General features: G+C 44.0%; 1 protein-coding gene across 7 annotated transcripts in view; it reads right to left on the bottom strand.

Moving 5' to 3' along the window:
* Positions 1 to 1,691: 1,691 nt before the first annotated feature.
* The window catches only part of Ccdc62 (coiled-coil domain containing 62), a 44,435-nt gene continuing 27,277 nt past the window's right edge, over positions 1,692 to 18,849 (bottom strand). For 3 of the 7 annotated variants that reach the window (XM_028885827.2, XM_028885830.2, XM_028885829.2), the window contains 3 exons: positions 15,478 to 15,622; positions 11,447 to 11,563; positions 1,692 to 2,467 (listed from right to left, as the gene is read on the bottom strand). In XM_028885827.2, the coding sequence (XP_028741660.1) occupies positions 2,378 to 2,467; positions 11,447 to 11,563; positions 15,478 to 15,622 (352 nt within the window). In that variant the 3' untranslated portion in view covers positions 1,692 to 2,377. Of the gene's footprint in view, positions 2,468 to 3,528; positions 3,622 to 11,446; positions 11,564 to 15,477; positions 15,623 to 18,849 lie in introns of all 7 variants that reach the window. The other 4 variants (XM_028885828.2, XM_028885832.2, XM_037198732.1 and 1 more) reach the window with 3 other exon arrangements.

The following is an 18,849-nucleotide window of genomic DNA, read 5'->3' as shown; positions in this document are numbered from 1 at the left end:
TGTTGAACCTGAACTCACTCTGTAGCCTAAGCCTTCGGCTTGCCATCCTCCTGCCTAGCCTCCCCAGTAGATGGGGTTACAGATCCTTTTTGTTTGTTTTAAGCATTACTTGGCTGAGAACCCAGGGGTCCTCCTTAACAGGGCTGGTTAATGTGCACTGTGCATTTGATAGACTCTTCTGGAAGGCCACACATTTTAACCCGGATGCATGAGTCTGGCATCTTAGTTGACTTTATGCACTCTGTTCTCCAGAACATCAGAGTTACTAGCTACGATCATTCTCCTGGAGGCTTAAGTGATTAACCTTCTTGCACTGTACACTACCAGAATCACACCGTCTTAAAGGAAAGAAAGCTAGAGGCATTACCCTAGCAAGAGGCTTACAAATCAGGGACACAGAAGACACCATGGGTCATTATCCAGAGTGTGACAAGGCTTCCGTCTTTGGCCTCATACCACACAGTCTCAATTCTAAGCATTCTCTTGGCACCTTTTGGGTAAAACTGTTTTAAGTGTTTATGTATAGTCTTGATTCAGAATTTCGTCTGGAGGGGGTGTTTCTATTTCTGTTTAAAAGGTCTGTTCAGAAGTTCCAAAAATACCCTGTATCAGTCTTTTCCAATGCTGAGATCATTTCTGGCAGACAGATTATAGTGTAAATCAGTTGCCTCCTGATATGCTGGTCTTAAGAATGGTAAGACACAACACAAATCCTAAAGGCTAGTTTATCTTGCAACTCTTTCCTACACACATGACAAATGACTCCTATATAAACAGAACATGTTGAGACAGAGGAGCTGACCATATTAAAATCGGTCACTCTGAATTTTATGTTAATTAATTCATAATAATTTTGTTGAGTAAGGTGTTATAAAGCTGGGCATGGTGGTATACTCCTGTCACCCCAGCATTTGAGAAACTGAGGCAGGAGGATCACAAGTTTGAGCCAGCCTGGAGTACATAGGTATCATAGATATTTCAAGCCTATGAACTAAAATTACATTTAGCTATAAAAGAATGCAGTCTTTCAAATCCTGTTCTACCCTAAGTTTTCCTCCATGGAATGTCTAATGGATGTTTCCTGTCAGCAGGCCAGTGGAGCAGTCATGAGCCTGGTACACAGAACAGGAAAAAATTTAGTATCTGAATTCTCAGCCTGGAACCTGGGGCCTCTCCAAGGGCATTCTGGGTTTCCCAACTGGCAAGTGCTGGTTCAGAATCAGCTCTATGTTCTCAGTCTTGCTGGATTCATCAACCAGTCTGAAGAGAAAGCCAGTATTTACAGAGTGTAGCCAGACTCGCTCAGTTTCTTTTCAGCACCCTCAATACAAGGGTGAGCCTTTCCCCTCATAACAATCATCTCTCAAGAAACCCTGAAGCCTCTAACAAAGGGGCACTGACCCAGCACAATACAACCTTGATATCTGCTTAAGAGAATACTTTCCCGAGAAATTAACTTGCCAGGTTACATTTAAAGTTCCTTGTTAGCCAGGCAGTGGTAGCACACCCCTTTGATCCCAGTACTTGGGAAGCAAAAGCAGTTGAATCTCACAGAATCAAGGCCAGCCTGGTCTACAGAGCTAGTTCCAGGACAGCCAAGGCTACACAAAGAAATCATTTTGAAAAACCAAAAAATACATAATAAAGTTCTGTGTTTTAGTCCTGTATTGTAAAAGGAAACCAAAACATTATTTTTATTATTAAAAATATCTTTATTGAATGAAACTGATCAGTTCTAGTAGAAGGGGCAGAAGCAAATAGTGTAATCTTTTTTTTAATTAAAATTTTTTAAAGTTAAAATGGAATTATATTTCAATATAATATATTTTTATTATCTATATAGTCTTCAATATATTTTTAAAAATCCATACAAAACTTGATCTTCCAGCAAGCGCTGTCTTGTGTAAGTGAACTGCCTACTACAGAGCCAGACAAGATGCAGCTGTCGACCGAGGACAGACTGGCCTTAACTGCCAGCAAGGTGATAGTGTCCCATTACAAACATTTTATACCATCTTATCTCATGCCCATCAACACAACAAAGTCCAGTGCTAAAACCCTAAGAGAAGACAAGACTACGTCACACATAGGGAGCTGACTCTGAGAAGTTACAATGTGAATACACACCAGCGAAAGCAGCATCATACATGCCGGGTTCTTGGACACCGCCCGGTTTAAAGAGCTTCTCTGCTTAATTAAATCGTGTCTGCATCCTGACAGAGGTTTTTTGTTTTTTCCTTTTAGCATAGTTCCAAACAGGTGTGTAGAATACGACCTCATTTCTTTGGTATAAAAATTTTTTACACAAAAATGGTTCATCAAAAACAAAATACAGTTGCTTTAAGAAGTAAATTTTGAGATTCTGCTCGCCTTTGTACTAAATGCTGCTTATGTGGAAATCACAATCTCCTTTGTCTTTACATGAAGTATGGTATCCGCTTTCTGCCTTCCAAACAGAGTCCTGCTTCTGAAAGGAACAGAAGTAGTTAACAAAATGAAAGGTTAGTGCTGCACGGCACGCTAAGAGTTCCTGGCCTCTGAGACCCTGACTACACATCCTGGCTCCCTCACTGTACTATATACGGGGTGGGGGTGGGGGTGGGGGTGGGGAGGCAGGGGTGCTCAGACGTCCTGCCTTCCTACTGGAAAGGCTCCTGCGCTCAATGGGCGGCACCTGTGGCATCTCTGCCGCAGTCCAGAGAGCTGCACTTGGAAAGAAGGTCTGACAGAAGCAAACAGAACCCAACAAAGTACTTCCTGGGTGGCAGGCTCACAAAGCTCGAAGTCACGTGATTCTTTCTAGGCAGACGTACAGAAGTGATCCTCAAATGTAAATTTAGATGCCTTTTGAAAAATTCTATTTTCTGGGTCAGGGTCTCACCAGTGTAGCCCAGGCTCACCTCCAACGCCTCATCTTTCTGCTTCAGTCTTCCCAACTTCTAGAGTGCTAGGATTCCCACAGTGTATTCTACCATATCTGGCCTTGAGTTCTCCCCACCCCACCCCCTTTTCCTTTTGAGGCAGGGTCTTAGGTTTATCTAATGCCTTGAATTTGTAATTCTGCCTGCATCAGACTCCCCACAGGGATTACAGATTGTGCCTGCTTTTTTGTTTTGTTTTGTTTTGTTTTTTAAGACAGAGTTTCTCTGTGTAGCCCTGACTGTCCCGGAACTCACTCTGTAGACCAGGCTGGCCTCAAACTCACAGAGATCTGCCTGCCTCTGCCTCTCGAGTGCTGGATTAAAGGTGTGCATCAGCACCAGCACCTGGCTAAGATTCCAATCTTTAAAGTTGGATTTATACACCAACTTCCTTAGATATAAAAGTATCAGTATTGAGAACAAAAAATCTTTTCTCTTACAAGTAATTGGCATTCTACTCAGGTTAATTATAGTAAAGGTAGATCAGGCAGAAGAGGAAGAATTACTGGTCAGATGAATATGTGGCCTTGACTCTACATTATCAACGGTCCTAGTTACTTATTAATATCAACTTCAATATAAAGTGAGACAAGCAAAGGTGACCTACACATGGCCACAGTGAATGTCCAAGTTGACTTTGTCTCCTTCAATGACTGACAAGGGTGTTTTTGTCATCTGGCTCTTCTGAGACTTCTAATTTCTAGAAAACAACTCCAAAATTAGTATCCAGGTTACAGACATTAAAAATACTTTAGACAACTAGACACGCGTATAGCGGGAATGCCTTCCAAAGATCTTGAGGGACTGGTGGACTAGAAAAAGTACAGGAGGAGCAAGCCTGACAACCTCAACAGGGTACCTGAGACTCACAGTAGGAGAGGACCAACTCCCTGACCGCTCCACACATGCCACAGTGCTAGCGCTCTCTCTCTCTCTCTCTCTCTCTCTCTCTCTCTCTCTCTCTCACACACACACACACACACACACACACACACACACACACACACACTATAATGTCCTTGTCTTTGGGGGACACTTTCACTGTGTGGTTCTCAGCTGGGCTAGCCTAAATTCAGACTCTCCCGTCTGGGTCTCCGTGTGTCTGGGACTATAGGCACTTAGCACTGTGCTTGGCTCACAAAGCCTTTCTGTTGTTGTCTTTCTCTGCTTGTTTGTATGGTGATGTGCGTGTATGTGTGCGAGTGTGTGTAAGCACACATCATGGCGTGGGTATGGCGGTCAGAAGACAACTCCTGAGAGCTGCTGCTCCCCTGCCACTGGTGGGTCTAGGGATACAGAACCCTTGCCAGGCAAGAGCCGTTCGTTACCAGCTGAGCCAGCTCACCAGCTCATCATTGTTGTTGTTGACATTTTTTGTGGTTGTTTGTTTAGATTTTGTTTTTCGAGACAGGGTTTCTCTGTATAGCTCTGGCTGTCCTGGATCTCGCTCTGTAGACCAGGCTGTCCTCAAACTCACAGAGATCTGCCTGGCTCTGCCTCTCAAGTGCTAGTATCAAAGGTGTGCGCCACCACCGCCTGGCTTTTTTTTTTTTTTTTTTTAAATAGGGTCTCTCTATGTAGCCCTAGCTGTCCTGGAATGCTATATAGACTGGGCTGGTCTCCAACTCACAGAGATCCTCCTGCAAAGTACTGGGATTCAAGGTGTGCACAAATTTTTCTTTATTTTATTGTTTGTTTGCACGTTTGTTTTGGGACAGGGTCTTGCTATGCAGCCTTGGCTGGCCTGGAACTTGCTATGTAGACCAGCTTGTACAGATATGTATAGAATACATACAAACAAAACACTCATACATATAAAATAACAATAAATATATCTTTTAAAAAATACAAGTGTGGCTGGGCGGCGCACGCCTTTAATCCCAGCACTTGGGAGGCAGAGGCAGGCAGATCTCTGTGAGTTTGAGGACAGCCTGGTCTAGAGTGAGTTCCAGGACACAGAGAAATCCTGGTCTCAAAACAAAACCAAGAATGTTAATATGGGCATGTACTCTCATAGCTGGAGGACAGAGAGGTGGATCACTGAGCAGGCAGACTAGCCTACTTGGTGAGCTCTGGGATAAAGGTATGTGTCACCATGCCTGATGACTTTTTTGTTTTTTTGAGACAGGGTCTCACTATGTAGCCCAAGCTGGCCTTGAACTCATGATCCTCTAACCTCAGCCTCCCAAGTTTCAGGATTACAGGCATAATCTTAAGCTCATAAATGGAATGTCCAGCGCTGTGTACTGGTCACAAGGCCAGCTCGGTCTAGGGCCGAGTTGCCCCATTCTCAGCTGCAGTCAGGGTCACCCTGGGTGTGGTCAGCAGCACTGCAAATTACCTTCCTTTGTTCGGTCTACCTACGTTTTAAATTGCTGGGTTCTGCTGTTACTGTTGTTGAATAGTTAACACATTTACACTGTTTCAAAAACACCAACTAATATTTAAAAATGGGCCGTGAGATGTCTTTAGCAGTTAAAGTTCCCGCCACCAAGCCTGATGATCTGAGTTACAGCCCCAAGGATCCACATGGTCTTCTGCAAGTTGTCCTCTGACCTCCACCCATGAGCTCTTGCACATCTCTCTTATTCAGTAAATAATATAGTGCCCACATGAAGGAATGTGGTCTGTACCTTTGCATCCTGCTGCGAACAGTCCCTGTCCTATGTAAACGTACGCTCTGCTATTAAGCAAGGCTGCAAGGAAAACCTGGAATGATGCCATTTTGTACCCACGCAGAGGGGTCTGGGAGAGTCCCAAAGTGACATCGCTTGTCAAAGGGGCAGAAACCGTGCGGTCTCCTGAGGAGCATCTCTCTCTTCCCCACAATCACTGCCCTCACTTTAGCCGCAGACGGTGGCACCTCACGGAGTTGACAGCTGCTCAGACCATTACCCTGCTTCCTTGTTACAGAGACAACATTTTTAATAAAACTGTTTGCTTCTCCTGTTTCTAGGTTAGTAAGTTCAAAGGCATGGGGAAAGAGCGTGTGAAACGTTGCCAAGAACATTTCTGCTGTTTAAATCCGGTTTCCTGACATCTCCAGAATCAGTTAATCCCCCCAAAAATATTGTTTGGAGCCCGTTTTTTTTCTTTTTCCCCCGATTAACTGATTTTCTGATCCTGGCTGTGGAATGCTAAGCAAAGGATTTAATCCCCTCTCCTCATCTATAAAGTACAGGGTTAGGACTATATATTTCTTCTGGGTCTTCCCAACTCAGAATTCCCTCAAATCAAGTTTTCACCAGCCTCACACAGCTTCAGTACGTTTTTCAGTCTAGACCCAAGGTCACAGCTTTGTCCCTTTCCCTGAACTTTCCTCTCAGTTTCCACTCCCAGTCATTACTGTGGGGCCTGGGTAGCAGGGGGATCAACCATTGTGTACCCTGATGGAAATGCTGATGGAGATAAATACACAGACCACGGAGACCAAAATGAGGAAGCGCTGAGTTAGATCTGAGATAGCAGACAGGATCTGACATAAACACAGCGCCCTCTTCTAGCCTCCCTGCACTGAGCAGACATGGCGCACAGCACATGCAGGCAAACACTCTCACACATAAAATAGTCTTCGAAAGAGTATGAATGTGTTAGAACAGGCTGAAGATCTCAGACTAGCCTACTTGGTGAGTTCCAGTACAAGACCTTGTCTCAAAAAATGGTGGGTGGCGCCTGAGGAACACTATCCAACATTGTCCTCCAACCTCCATGGCATTTGCACACATATGCATGTGTACCTGCACATACAAGTGCACCCCACATGCACACACAGTCATACAACGGGCTATCAATTGGCAATGAAGAAGGACATAGTTCCAATGCACCAACAACATGGATAAGTCTCAAAATATCAAGGAAAAGGTGAAGAGTAAACACAGGCCAGAGGGAGGTCCCATGCTGGTTCCCAGCACCAAATGGAAAACCAGTGTATGCTGTGTGACTGCATTCTACAATGCTCTGCATCAGGCGTAACCATCTGCAGTGATAAAAATCAGAGCAGTCAGTGCCTGTGGGTGAGAACAGAGGCCTCTCTTCAAAGGGCTCTCGGGAACTTCCTGTGATAGAAATTCTCTTCTCACTGAACACTACCTGGGTACACACGGTTCCTGAATCAGCAGGATTTTTACTACTTTTTCATTAGAGTAGAAGGACAGGCAGTGAAGACATCTCGTGTGTGTTGTGTGCTTGTGTGTGCAGGGGTGAGCACCCACGCATGTGAGTGAAGCCAGAGGAGGACACGGGTATCCTGCTCTCACTCTGCCATATACTCCTTTGAGACCCAGTCTCTCACTGAATCTAGAGCAAGGCTGACAGACGACAAGACCCTCCTGTCTCTAGAGTTCAGAGCACACATCCGCACGTGGCTTTTCTGTGGCTGCTGTGGTGTGAACTCAGGTCCTCACGCTTATACAACAAGTGCTCTTACGCCGGGCCACCTCCCCAGCCCCACATTAAAATCGTTAATGAGATGTCTTCATTTTACTGTATGTGAATTATACTTCATTAAGATTTGGTATTTTTGTTTGTTTTTTGGAGGGTTTTCTTAGCCATGGAGATGGAATCCAGGGCCTTGCATACACTATACTACTGAACTACACCTCCAGCAGCGTTCATTTTAACAGGAAAGCAATTCTGGGGTCGGCGAGACGGCTCAGGGGGTAAAGAAGCTTGCTGCTAAGCCTGATGACCTGAGTTCAATCACCAGAACCTACATGGTAGAAGGAGCCAACTACTTCCTGTAATGGCCTCTATACATGTGCATATTCACACGCACACAATCAATTGATCGATACAAAAATATAAAAATATTGAAATGTCAATTTTTTTTTTCCGAGACAGGGTTTCTCTGTGAAATAGTCCTGGCTGTTCTGGAACTCACTCTGTAGTTCAGGCTGGCCTTGAATTCACAGAGATCCACCTGCTTCTGCCTCCTAAGTGCTGGGATTAAAGGCGTGCGCCACCACTGCTCGGCTTAAAGGTCAAATTTACAAAGGAAAAATTGTACTTTACAGTATTTTTTGTATTGTACAATATTTTCTTTTTTCTTTTTTAGATTTATTTAATATATATGAGTGCTCTATCTACATGTATGCCTTTATGCCAAAAGAGGGCATCAGAGTCTACTATAGATGGTTGTGAGCCACCATGCTAAGAACTGAACTCAGGGCCTCTGGAAGAGCAGCCAATGCTCTTAACTGCTGAGCCATCTCTCCAGCCCTGTATAATATTCTTATGGACCTTTTTTTTTTTTTTTTTTTTTTTTTTTTTTTTTTTTTTTTTGAAATTTTCTGTGTATTTGGCTTTCTAGCTCACTTGTACCCAGGCTGCCTCAACTCACAGAATCGCTCTCTGCTCCGATGCTGGATTAAGCGTGCCCACAACGCCCGGCTCTTATGGACCTTTTTAAAAATTATTATTTGTGGTTTTGATCAGAGATACAAAAATGGTTTAACTTAAATGGCTTTCAAGTATCTTTAACTACACAGACAGCATGTCCAAGGAATGTACCTTGAATCTGAAATGAGAAGTGTAAGTTCCGGGCTCTTAGTTCACAATTAGGGAATAGACTTCAAGTCTAGTGTTCTGTACACTGTTTAAATAGAGGCAATAAAATCTACAAGCCATGGGGGCTAGAGAGATGGCTCAGAGGTTAAGAACACTGACTGCTCTTCCAGAGGTCCTGAGTTCAATTCCCAGCAACCACATGGTGGCTCACAACCATCTGTAATGAGATCTGGTGCCCTCTTCTGGCCTGCAGAAATACATGCTGTATACATGATAAATAAATCTTTAAAAAAAAAAAAAAAAAGCAGCTCATTCAACTGTCACTGAAATCTTACTATGCTCAGAAGAAACAGCTCAAATCACTGTGTAAAACTGAAAGACTGACAGCTTTCAACTAAGGAGAAGCTTAGCAGCTAAAGTCTAGTCACATCCACCCAACACCGAGGGAAGAGCTGGTAAGAGCCAGAGAGCAGTTCTATCCCAGCCTCCAAACAAACAAACAACAGAACAACAACAACAACAAAAAAAAACCAACAGGACAAATAAAGAACAAAAGGGGGATCGGGAGTAGTAGCACACACCTGTAGTACCAGCACTCAGGAGGCAGGGCAGAAGGATCTGTGAGTTCAAAACCAGTGTAATCTACAGAGAGTTCCAGGACAGCTGGGGCTACATAGAGAGACCCTGTCTCAAAATCAACATTGAAAAAAAAAAAGTTTGGGGTTGGGGATTTAGCTCAGTGGTAGAGCGCTTGCCTAGCAAGTGCAAGGCCCTGGGTTCGTCCTCAGCTCCCCCCCACAAAAAAAGTTAAGAGGCAAAAAAAAAAGAAATGATGAACTAGGATTAGAGAGACTTCAGGGGAGAAATGCAAAGGTCAGACCTTGGCTGGATATTGATCTGAACAAAGAGAAAACAGGGGCTGGAGAGACGGCTCAGTGGTTAAGAGCACTGGCTGCTCTTCAGAGGTCATGAGAATTGCACAATGGTCAGAACCATCTTAATGAGATCTGATATGCAGCACAACAATGTATACATAATAAAAAAAAATCTTAGAAAAAAGAGAGAAAACAGATGTGTGGAGTAAGTGGGAGAGAGCTAGCAAAGACAGTCATTAGAGGTCACTGAGGATCTACAGTGGCTTTCCTGAGTGAGTTAATGTTATTATGGTTGGGTTTTTTTTTTGTTGTTTGTTTGTTTGTTTGTTTTTTGGTTTTTCGAGACAGGGTTTCTCTGTGTAGCTTTGCACCTTTCCTGGAACTCACTTTGGAGACCAGGCTGGCCTCGAACTCACAGAGATCCGCATGGCTCTGCCTCCCAAGTGCTGGGATTAAAGGCGTGCGCCACCACCGCCCGGTAATTATGGTTGTTTTTTGAAAGTCCTCATCTGCTGGGTATGGTGCCACATGCACATAATCTTCGTACTTTAGGAAGTAAAGGTGGGAGGAGGGTAAGTTCTAGGCTAGTTACATAGTAAGCCCTGCCCCCGCCCTCCAAAGAAACCACACACCTGAAAGAGGTGCATCTTGAAATACCCATGAGGGAAAGACTATGTCTTGAGTTTGCTCTAAACTGCTTCTGAAAGCATATGGAAAGCCAGTGAGATGGCTCAGCAGGCAGAGGCACTTGCTGCCATGGCTGGTGTCCTGAGTTCGATCCTCAGAGCCCAAGAGTGGAAGAGACCTAACCCCACAAGCCATCCTGACTACCCCACATATACTATGCACACTTACTCTCCCTCTTCCTCTCTTCCTCTCTCCTCGCTCTCTCACTTGCCTGTGCACATGCTTGCGAACACACACACACACACACACACACACACACACACACACACACACACGAAAACACACAGACGTGCCAGACATACTGGCATATTCCTTTAATCCCAGCACCAAGGAAGCAGAGGCAGGCAGATCTCCATGAGTGAGGTGAGAGGCTAGCATGGTCTACATATTAATTCCAGGCTAGCCAGGGTTAAGGATAAGACCCTGTCTCAAACACACACACAAAAGTAAAGAAATGTACATTTTAAAGCATACAGAGGAGGAACATAAAACTGTAAATGGCAGATGTGCAATTATATTATTTTTTTCTACTTTTGTGTGTTCTTAAAATCCTGTGTACACTTTAAATTTGAAATTTTGGAGCCAGACATGGTAGTATGCAGTTTTAATCCCAGCACTCAGGAGGCAGAGGCAGATAGATCTTTGTGAGTTTGAGGCCAGCCTGGTCTATGTAGTTCCAGGACAGCCAGTGCCACACAGGGAGACTCTGTGAAACTCTGTGTATTTTAAAACAACCCAAGAACCTAGGTGAGGGGTAAGGTGCTATGTACGGCCCTAGGCAGCAGCACAAAATGACAAACACTAAATGCATGCATTCCGATGTTCCACCAATCAGAAAGAAGCAGGGGCAGTTTTGACACAGTGACAGTTTTTGGTTTTGTCTTACTCTCTAGCCCACAGTATGGCTTTTTCTCCTCAGCACAGGGCCTGCCTTCCTTTCTTCTTGAAGCCTTCATTTTATCAGAACGGCCACCTCCCAGTACTCCCTGAGCCCTACCGCTTAGAGGCATATTCGGACTCTATCAATGTACATCTCAAAAAAATGGAATCCGGGCTGGGGACATAGAACAGACAGTAAGTGTAGCCATGCAAGCAGGAGGACCTGAGTTTGACCCCCAACATCCACATAAAAAGCCAGGTGTGATACATGCTCTTGTAAGCCCAGTGCTGGGGAGCTGGAGAAAGTGATCCCCTGGGACCTGCTGGCCAGCCAGACTAGCCTAATCATCAAGCTCAAGGTCCCAGGGAGAGACCTTGTCTCAAATAACAAGGCAAGGCAGACAGCTCCCAAGCAACAACACTGAGGTTGTCTTCTGGCCTACATACCCCCACAACACACACACATGCGCAGGCACACATGCAGGCACACACGCACTCACACAGAGACATGCACACTCCTCGCTGCACGTACACCTACACACAATTTTTTTTTTTTAAGAGAAAGAAAGGGGAACGCACACTTCTGTTGAGATTCTCACAGCTGATGGGCAGCAGTGTGCTCAGCTCCAGATCCGTGACCATCTGCCGAGACTCGGCCAGCAGGCGCTGGAGCTTACTAGTAGGAGAAAAGTCATCCTGAAAAAACAATGCAGTTCAGCACCATGAGCCAACGTGCGGTTTTTAAGTGTTTTTGCACAATCACAGCTTATAACACAGATGTTAACTCTCTATCAATGGTAGATATCAGTATTACAAAAAAAAAAAAACCCAATTCCTTTCATTTCTTATAACCTACTCAGTGAAATAATGCAACGTAAACAGAGCCTACTACGACTAACTATAAGGAAAGTTTTCTAGACATTTCCTAAATAAAAACCTGGATGGGTATGGTGTCATATACCCTTAATTCCAGGACTTTGTAAGCAGAGGCAGGCAGATCTCTGAGTTCAAGGCTAGCCTAGTCTACTTAATGAGTTCCAGGCCTGCTAGGGATACATAGTGAGACCTCGTCTTTAAAAAAAAAGGGTGTGTGTGTGTGGAGAGATTGCTCAGCACTTTAGAGCACTAACTGTTCTTCCAGAGGTCCTGAGTTCAATTCCCAGCAACCACATGGTGGCTCACAACCATCTAAATTGGGATCTGATGCCCTCTTCTGGCATAAAGTCATACATGCTGATAGAGCACTCATACACATTAAATAAAATAAATAAGTCTTAAAAAATCAAGTCATAATTAGCAGGTCGAACAGGCAAAACAGAACCTTAGCACTAAAGGTATGTGATATGTGCTTTAATTTAATCCTGCTATTGTATTTTTATTGGTGTTTTTGAGGGTGAAGATCAGAGGACAAGTTAAAAGAGTTAGTTCTCTTTCCAGTATAAGTTCTAGGAACCAAACTCAGTTGTCAGGCTTGGTAGCAAGTACCTACTCTCTCTCTCTGGGCCATCTAAATGGCCTTTAATTTAAAAACGAAACACTGATTTGTTTTGTGTGTGGAAGATATGTTCCACGACATGAAGTTGGAGGAAAACTTTGCAAAGTCAGTTTTCTACTTCTACCCAGTGGATTTGGGTGTCTGATTCAATCACCAGGCTTGGCTGCGATTGCCTTTACCCAAACCCAAGCACCCTACAGCCAAATAAATAATGTAGAAGGAGGTGGCCATCTCACCAGCTCTTTTTTGGTTTCTTGAGACTGGTATTTCACTCTGTAGCCCAGGCTGGCCTAGAACTCACTATGTAGCTCAGGTCAGCTCACACTCACAATCATTCTGCTTCTGACTGCAGTGTCAGGTCACAGGAGTGTACACAACCTCTGTCTTGTCTGCCTTCCTTCCTATGGGATTTGTGCATTAAAAAAAAAAAAAAAAAAAAGGAGGCCTGGCAGTGTCATCTTTAATCCCAGCACTCGGGAGGCAGAGGCAGGTGGATCTCTGTGAGTTCGAGGCCAGCCTGGTCTACCAAGTGAGTCTCAGAAAAGGCGCAAAGCTACACAGAGAGAAAAAAAAAAAAAAGGAAATAAAAGATCTGAAAAACTATTTGTTGTATCTAAGCTTATTGCGCTCACTTATTATTTAAAATCAGACAGTAACATCCCCCTCTTTTTTGAGACAGGGTCTCTGTGTAGTTCTAGCTGCCCTGGAACTCACTGTGTAGACCAGGCCGACCTCAAACTCAGGGATCTGCCTGCTTCTGTCTTCCTAGTGCTGGGATTAAATGTGTGTAATCAAAGCCTAGCTAGTTTTTGTTTGTTTATACTTTTGTTTTGAGAAAGGAGGAAAATGTTGGTGTGGCGGCTGATACCTATAATTCAAGCACCGAAGAGGGGACCCTGTTAAAGAAGAAAGAAATAGAGAAGGAAGAGGATGTTGTGCACACCTCTAACACCAGCACTTGGGCACAAGTAAGTTTAAGGTTGTCCTTAGCTACACAGCTGGGTCCAGGCCAGCCTGGGTTACATGAGACCTTGTCTCAAAATAAAAGCAAGCAAGCAAAAAAAAAAAAAAGCCCATAAAAACATATAAAAACAAACAAACAAAAAAGGAGGGGAAGAATTTATAAAACATCCTTTACTTAGAGAAAGTGCCCATCCCTGCTGTAGTTCCTGAATCCTTACCATCAGTAAGATGCTGACGAAGAAACCACACACACACACACACACACACACACACACACACACACACACACACACACACACAACAACAACACGTGCGCACGGGCAGGAGAGTGGAAGGAAAGCTACATCCTCTGCTTTCATCACCAGACCTGCTCTGCCCATGATGATGGGCAGAATGGAGATTTCATCCAGACCCAGCTTTCCGGGGACTCACAAAGGTAAGGGGTTCCTTCTGTAGTAAAATGCCACACTGCACACTGTCATTTCTGCAGCCACGTCTTTAAGGTCGCCAGTATGTCACCTTTGACTCTATGGAGACTGCTGTCACAGGGTGTGTGGAGGAATGGGTGGCTAAGGACAGGCAGCTGAGTGGAATTTGCTGCCAATTCTTTTTGTATTGCTGTTGGTTTCAGGTTGAATAAAAAAAAATCAATACAGCAGTTTCTGAAAGGAAAAAATATTTTTTAAAAAGAACCTTGAGGAGTGGCAGAATGGATGAGTTCAATCTCTGGAACCCACAGTAGAGAGACAGAACCAACACTAGAAAGCTAGCCTCAGACTTTCCCATGAATGAGCACACACCTGCACTCACACATGCACATCACACACACAGAGACAATATTAATAAATGAAAATTTAAGAAAAGAAAAGTAAGCTGGATGGTGGTGGCATACACCTTTAATCCCTGCACTGGGCGGGTGAGGGGGGGCAGGCAAAGGCAGGTGGATCTCTGAGTTCAAGGCCAGCCTCCGGCTCACCTGCACGGTCTGGAAAGCCCCACTCCTGTCTCTCCAAACCCTGCCTGCTCAGAGTCTCTGAACAAAGGAAAGGCTGCCAAGAAGCCCAGTTCTGCACTCCTGGAGACTATAGCCACTTCCTCCCCTGATGCCTCCAGCCGCCCAAGTCATCCCCACCCCACACCCCCAATGCCCAGCTTTTGACCATGCTTGGGCACAAACCCAGCTTGTGGATCATCACTCCTCGCCCACAGTCTATAAAATCTCCTGCCTTAGTTCGGGTTCCAGACTTCTCTGGCCTGTTCTTGGAGTCCAGTGAACCTGTCCTGCATTGCTTGGCTCAATACACCTGTTGTTATACTTCTTCAACTCCACTACAACTGGCTTACTGTGTTTGTGGAAAACACCTATTAGCCTGGTCTACAGAATAAGTTCCAAGACAGCCAGTGCTATTCAGTGAAACACTGATTAAAAAAAAAAAAAAAAAAAAAAAAAAAAAAAAATCACACACGAAAGAAAAGAAAAGAACCTAAAAAGGGACGAGAAGACAATGGGGAAAAGTACAAGATCTAACAGTGTGTGTGTGTGTGTGTGTGTGTGTGTGTGTGTGTGTGTGTGTGTATAAATTGTGAAAGAATAAAAATTTTCAAGTAACCTTAGAGGCCTATGACTTAAAATAAATTTAGTGCCAGATATTGTGGCACATGCCTTTAGTCCCAGCACTCAGGAGGTAAATGAGGAGGATCTCTCTGAGTTTGAGGTCAGCATGGTCTACAGAGTGTTCCAGGATACTAGTTCCATAATGGCTAGGTCTATGTAGAGAGACCCTGTCTCAAAAAACCAAAAATTAACCGCCCCCTAGAGAAAACCCCCAAAATACATTCAGATGCATTTTATTTTATGTGTATGAGTGTTTTGCCTATATGCACGAGCACATGTGTGAGTGATGTTCAGAAGAGGACTCCTGAAAATGGATTTATAGATGGTTGTGAGCCACCAAACCTGGGTCTTGCCCAACAGCAACAAGCACTAACTGCTGAACCATCTCTCCAGTGTGTAAGAAGGTTCAGTCACACAAGCCCGTGACGGGAAAACCTAGAAATGGACAAAATTAAGCAACAATGCTACAGAAGAATAAAAGTATGCCAAGGAGAAACTTTGCTGGCTAAATTGGGAGCTTTCACGTAAAACATAAACCTTTTCATTGGACAGTGCTGCATCTTTGCTGATGAACATGCTCTTGGATGAGGTTCTTTTGTCTGGAGAGGCCCCTGACTCATCTTCTCTTTCAGCAGACTTGGAGGACCCCAAACACTGTGGGGGCTGGATGGTTATGAGCTCACTGCAAACGAGACCAAAAAGAAACAGTGTCACACACCTGTCACTCATATGCTTCAAAGTACGCTAAGAGGACCAAAAAGGGCCGGCGTGTTGCTCAGATTTATAATCCCAGCACTTGGTAAGGAAGCCAAAGCGGGAAGATTAACCCACCACACATCTAGGCCAGTCTGAGCTACACAGTAAGTTCCATGCTAGCCTAGGGGACAGAGTGAAATGCTGTCTGAAGAAAAAGTAAAAAGAGAGAGGGAAAACGAAAGAAGAATGTAGCTGGGCGGCGGCGGCGGCGCACGCATTTAATCCCAGCACTCGGGAGGCAGAGCCAGGCAGAATCTGTGAGTTCGAGGACAGCCTGGTTTACAGAGATCCATGACAGGCACCAAAACTACACAGGGGGAAAAAAAAAAAGGTTGTGACAGGGTCTTGCTATGTAACCCAGGCTGGCCTCAAACTTGGCTAACAAGCATACATTACCACCTCTAGCTTAAACATGTTTTCTGAAAGAAGTCAAAGTTGAATGGAATAATTTCATCTGAGTAGCATATTATACATTAACACATACTTTTGCAAGTAAAAATTAAAATCTGTAGTTCAGGGTAACTACAAAAACAAGGAATTTTCCTCTTTCAAAAAGTACAGAGGTAGGGTAGAGAAATGGCTCACCAGTTAACAGCATGTGCTGTTCTTACGGAGGACCCAAGTTCATTCCTAGCACCCACATGGTCATTCACAACCATCTGCAACTCGAGCTTCCAGAGATCTGACACCTTTTTCTGGCCTCTACAAACAACTGCGCACGCACACACACACACACACACACACACACACACACACACACACACACACACACACTGCTGCTTACTGCTTCTGAAGAGTACCTGGGCTCAGTTCTCAGAACCCACATAGCAGCTCACAATTAGCTTTAACTCTAGTACCAAGGAATCCAATGTCCTCTTTGGACAACACCCATATACATAAGGTAAAATTATTTAAAAAATGTATTTTTAAACCTTTAGTCCAGCAGTGGTGGTACACATCCTTAATCCCAGCACTCAGGAGACAGAGGCAGGCAGATCTCTGTGAGTTTGAGGCCAGCCTGGTCTACAGAGCAAGTTCCAGGAGAGCCAGGGCTACACAGAGAAACCTTGTCTCAAAAAGCCTTTAAAAAAAAAACAGAACAGAAAAAAAAAACAAAAAAAACCAACCAAGTCCAGCATGGCAGAGCACGCCTTTGATCCTAGAACTCAGGAGGCAGAGGCAAACAGAGCTCTGTGAGTTCAAAGGCAGCCAGAGCTAGACAATGAAACCCCGTTTCAAAAAAACCAATAAATGAAGCTTTAGAAGCACAGAAGGACCAAGACAGCTCAATGGGTAAAGCTGTTTGCCACCAAGTCTGGGGAGCTGGATTCGATCTCTAGAACCCATATGGTGGGAGAGGGCCAACTCCCTAAGTTGTCTTCTGAACTCCACACACTAATAAATAAATGTAGTTTTTTTTTTTTGTTTTTTTTTAAGTATGGAGGCTAGGGGTGCAAGCTCACTGGCTTAACATTCTCAGCCCTGGGTTCAAACTCTGAAACAAAAGAAACAGTTTTAGTGAAAAAAACCAAGAAGGTGCTCGGGATAAGATCCCACAGACGGCAGGGGTAAGCACTACTAACAGTGTAAGAATAAACCGTGAAAAGTTAGGCTTCTGGCTTGTGAAATGACACATGCCCACAACACACTTGTGAAAGTGGAGCGGCACTGGGCAGGTGTCCCTGCAGGTACCAGAGCTCAGGAAACACAGAAGAGCAAGTGCCTGTGCTTCCCCTCACCAAGAGACCTCACTTGTTTAGTGGAAAGAGGCACAAATGTGAACATTTACCTAGATAATCAAGTGGATACACAGGTTCTTGTAATCTGAGGGAAACAGGAAAACACCACTATCTCCTACTTAATCACGCACTGGTCCCGAGCAGGTGGCTCAGCTGGCAGAACAAGCTGACATTAAATTACTGAAGTTAGTGAGGTCAAAGGGGCCTTGAAGGAAAACCCCAAATGTAAATTTGAATTTATTTGTACACTCAATTTAACACACACACACACACACACACACACAGCTCTCAAAACTACCCAATGCAGACTTTCCCCTACTAATAGAGAATGTTTTCTGGGGGATGGTTCTCAAGGCTGTAGCTTAGTGGCAGAGCCCCTGCCCAGCATGAACAAATCCCCCATTTCAATTCCCAGCAAGAGACACACACACACACACACACACACACACACACACACACACACACACACACAAGATCTTGCTTACTAGGGATAAACAGACAGCTATGCCTTCCTGATACTTGCAGCATTCCAAAGATCTTTAAAAACCAAATGACTTAATGACATTTAGTATAGCAAATGATTTTTAATTTTGCACTTGGCAGAATATCTGTATGGTTTTTAATGACTCAAGCTTCTTTAAAAGGCTCAAAGAATACCCTACATAATGTAAGTACTAGAAATTTTAATCCTAAAGTCCTGTGAAAGTCAATGCAATGATTAGAAAAGGCTCTCAATATAGAAACTTCATCCTTTCTGTGCTCTGAAGAGCTATGCTTTACTTAAAAATAGCAGGCATTATTACAGTGCCACTCAGCCACAAGATTCAGCAACTCTAACAATAAGACAAGCTTGAATAATTTAGCATATACTAATTGTCTTATGAAAAAAGAAGCCAGTTGCTTTTATCAGCTTGTTAAACACCAATGTTCTGTCTTTCACTTATTTAAAAAATAAGAAAGCATAGGAAATGAAAAGTTTAAAACAGATAGGAGCTAGACACAGAGGCGCCTGGGAACTGAAAACAGGTATGAGCTGGACACAGAGGTGAGGCATCATGGGTATGTGCCATGTGGCGTGATCCTAGATAAGAACAAACAGAAACTGACTTGGGGTCTGTACTGCAGTCAGTCTGGGCCTCAAAGGGTCAGCCTATCAAGTGGAAAGGATCCTAGGGTGAGGAATGCTCCAGAACAGCATTCCTCTCCGCACAGTGACCTACTTGTTTGTTTTCTAACAAAACAGCTTTGCCCAATTCATAACTGGTTTTATTTTTAAGTAAAACCTCTGCCTCAGAAGCCGCCCTCAGTGCAAACTCTCTTTATTGGAGTCTATAAAGTCTTCCTGCACGAAGACTCAAGTGTCTATGCCAAGAGGAAAAGAGCACAAGGGTTGTCTTAAGTGCGACTGCAGTGT

The sequence above is a fragment of the Peromyscus leucopus genome, chromosome 23 (assembly GCF_004664715.2).
Source record: "Peromyscus leucopus breed LL Stock chromosome 23, UCI_PerLeu_2.1, whole genome shotgun sequence".
Lineage (NCBI taxonomy): Eukaryota > Metazoa > Chordata > Mammalia > Rodentia > Cricetidae > Peromyscus > Peromyscus leucopus.
The sequence above is the reverse complement of the archived record's forward strand: the minus strand, read 5'-3'. Positions and strand labels throughout refer to the sequence as shown.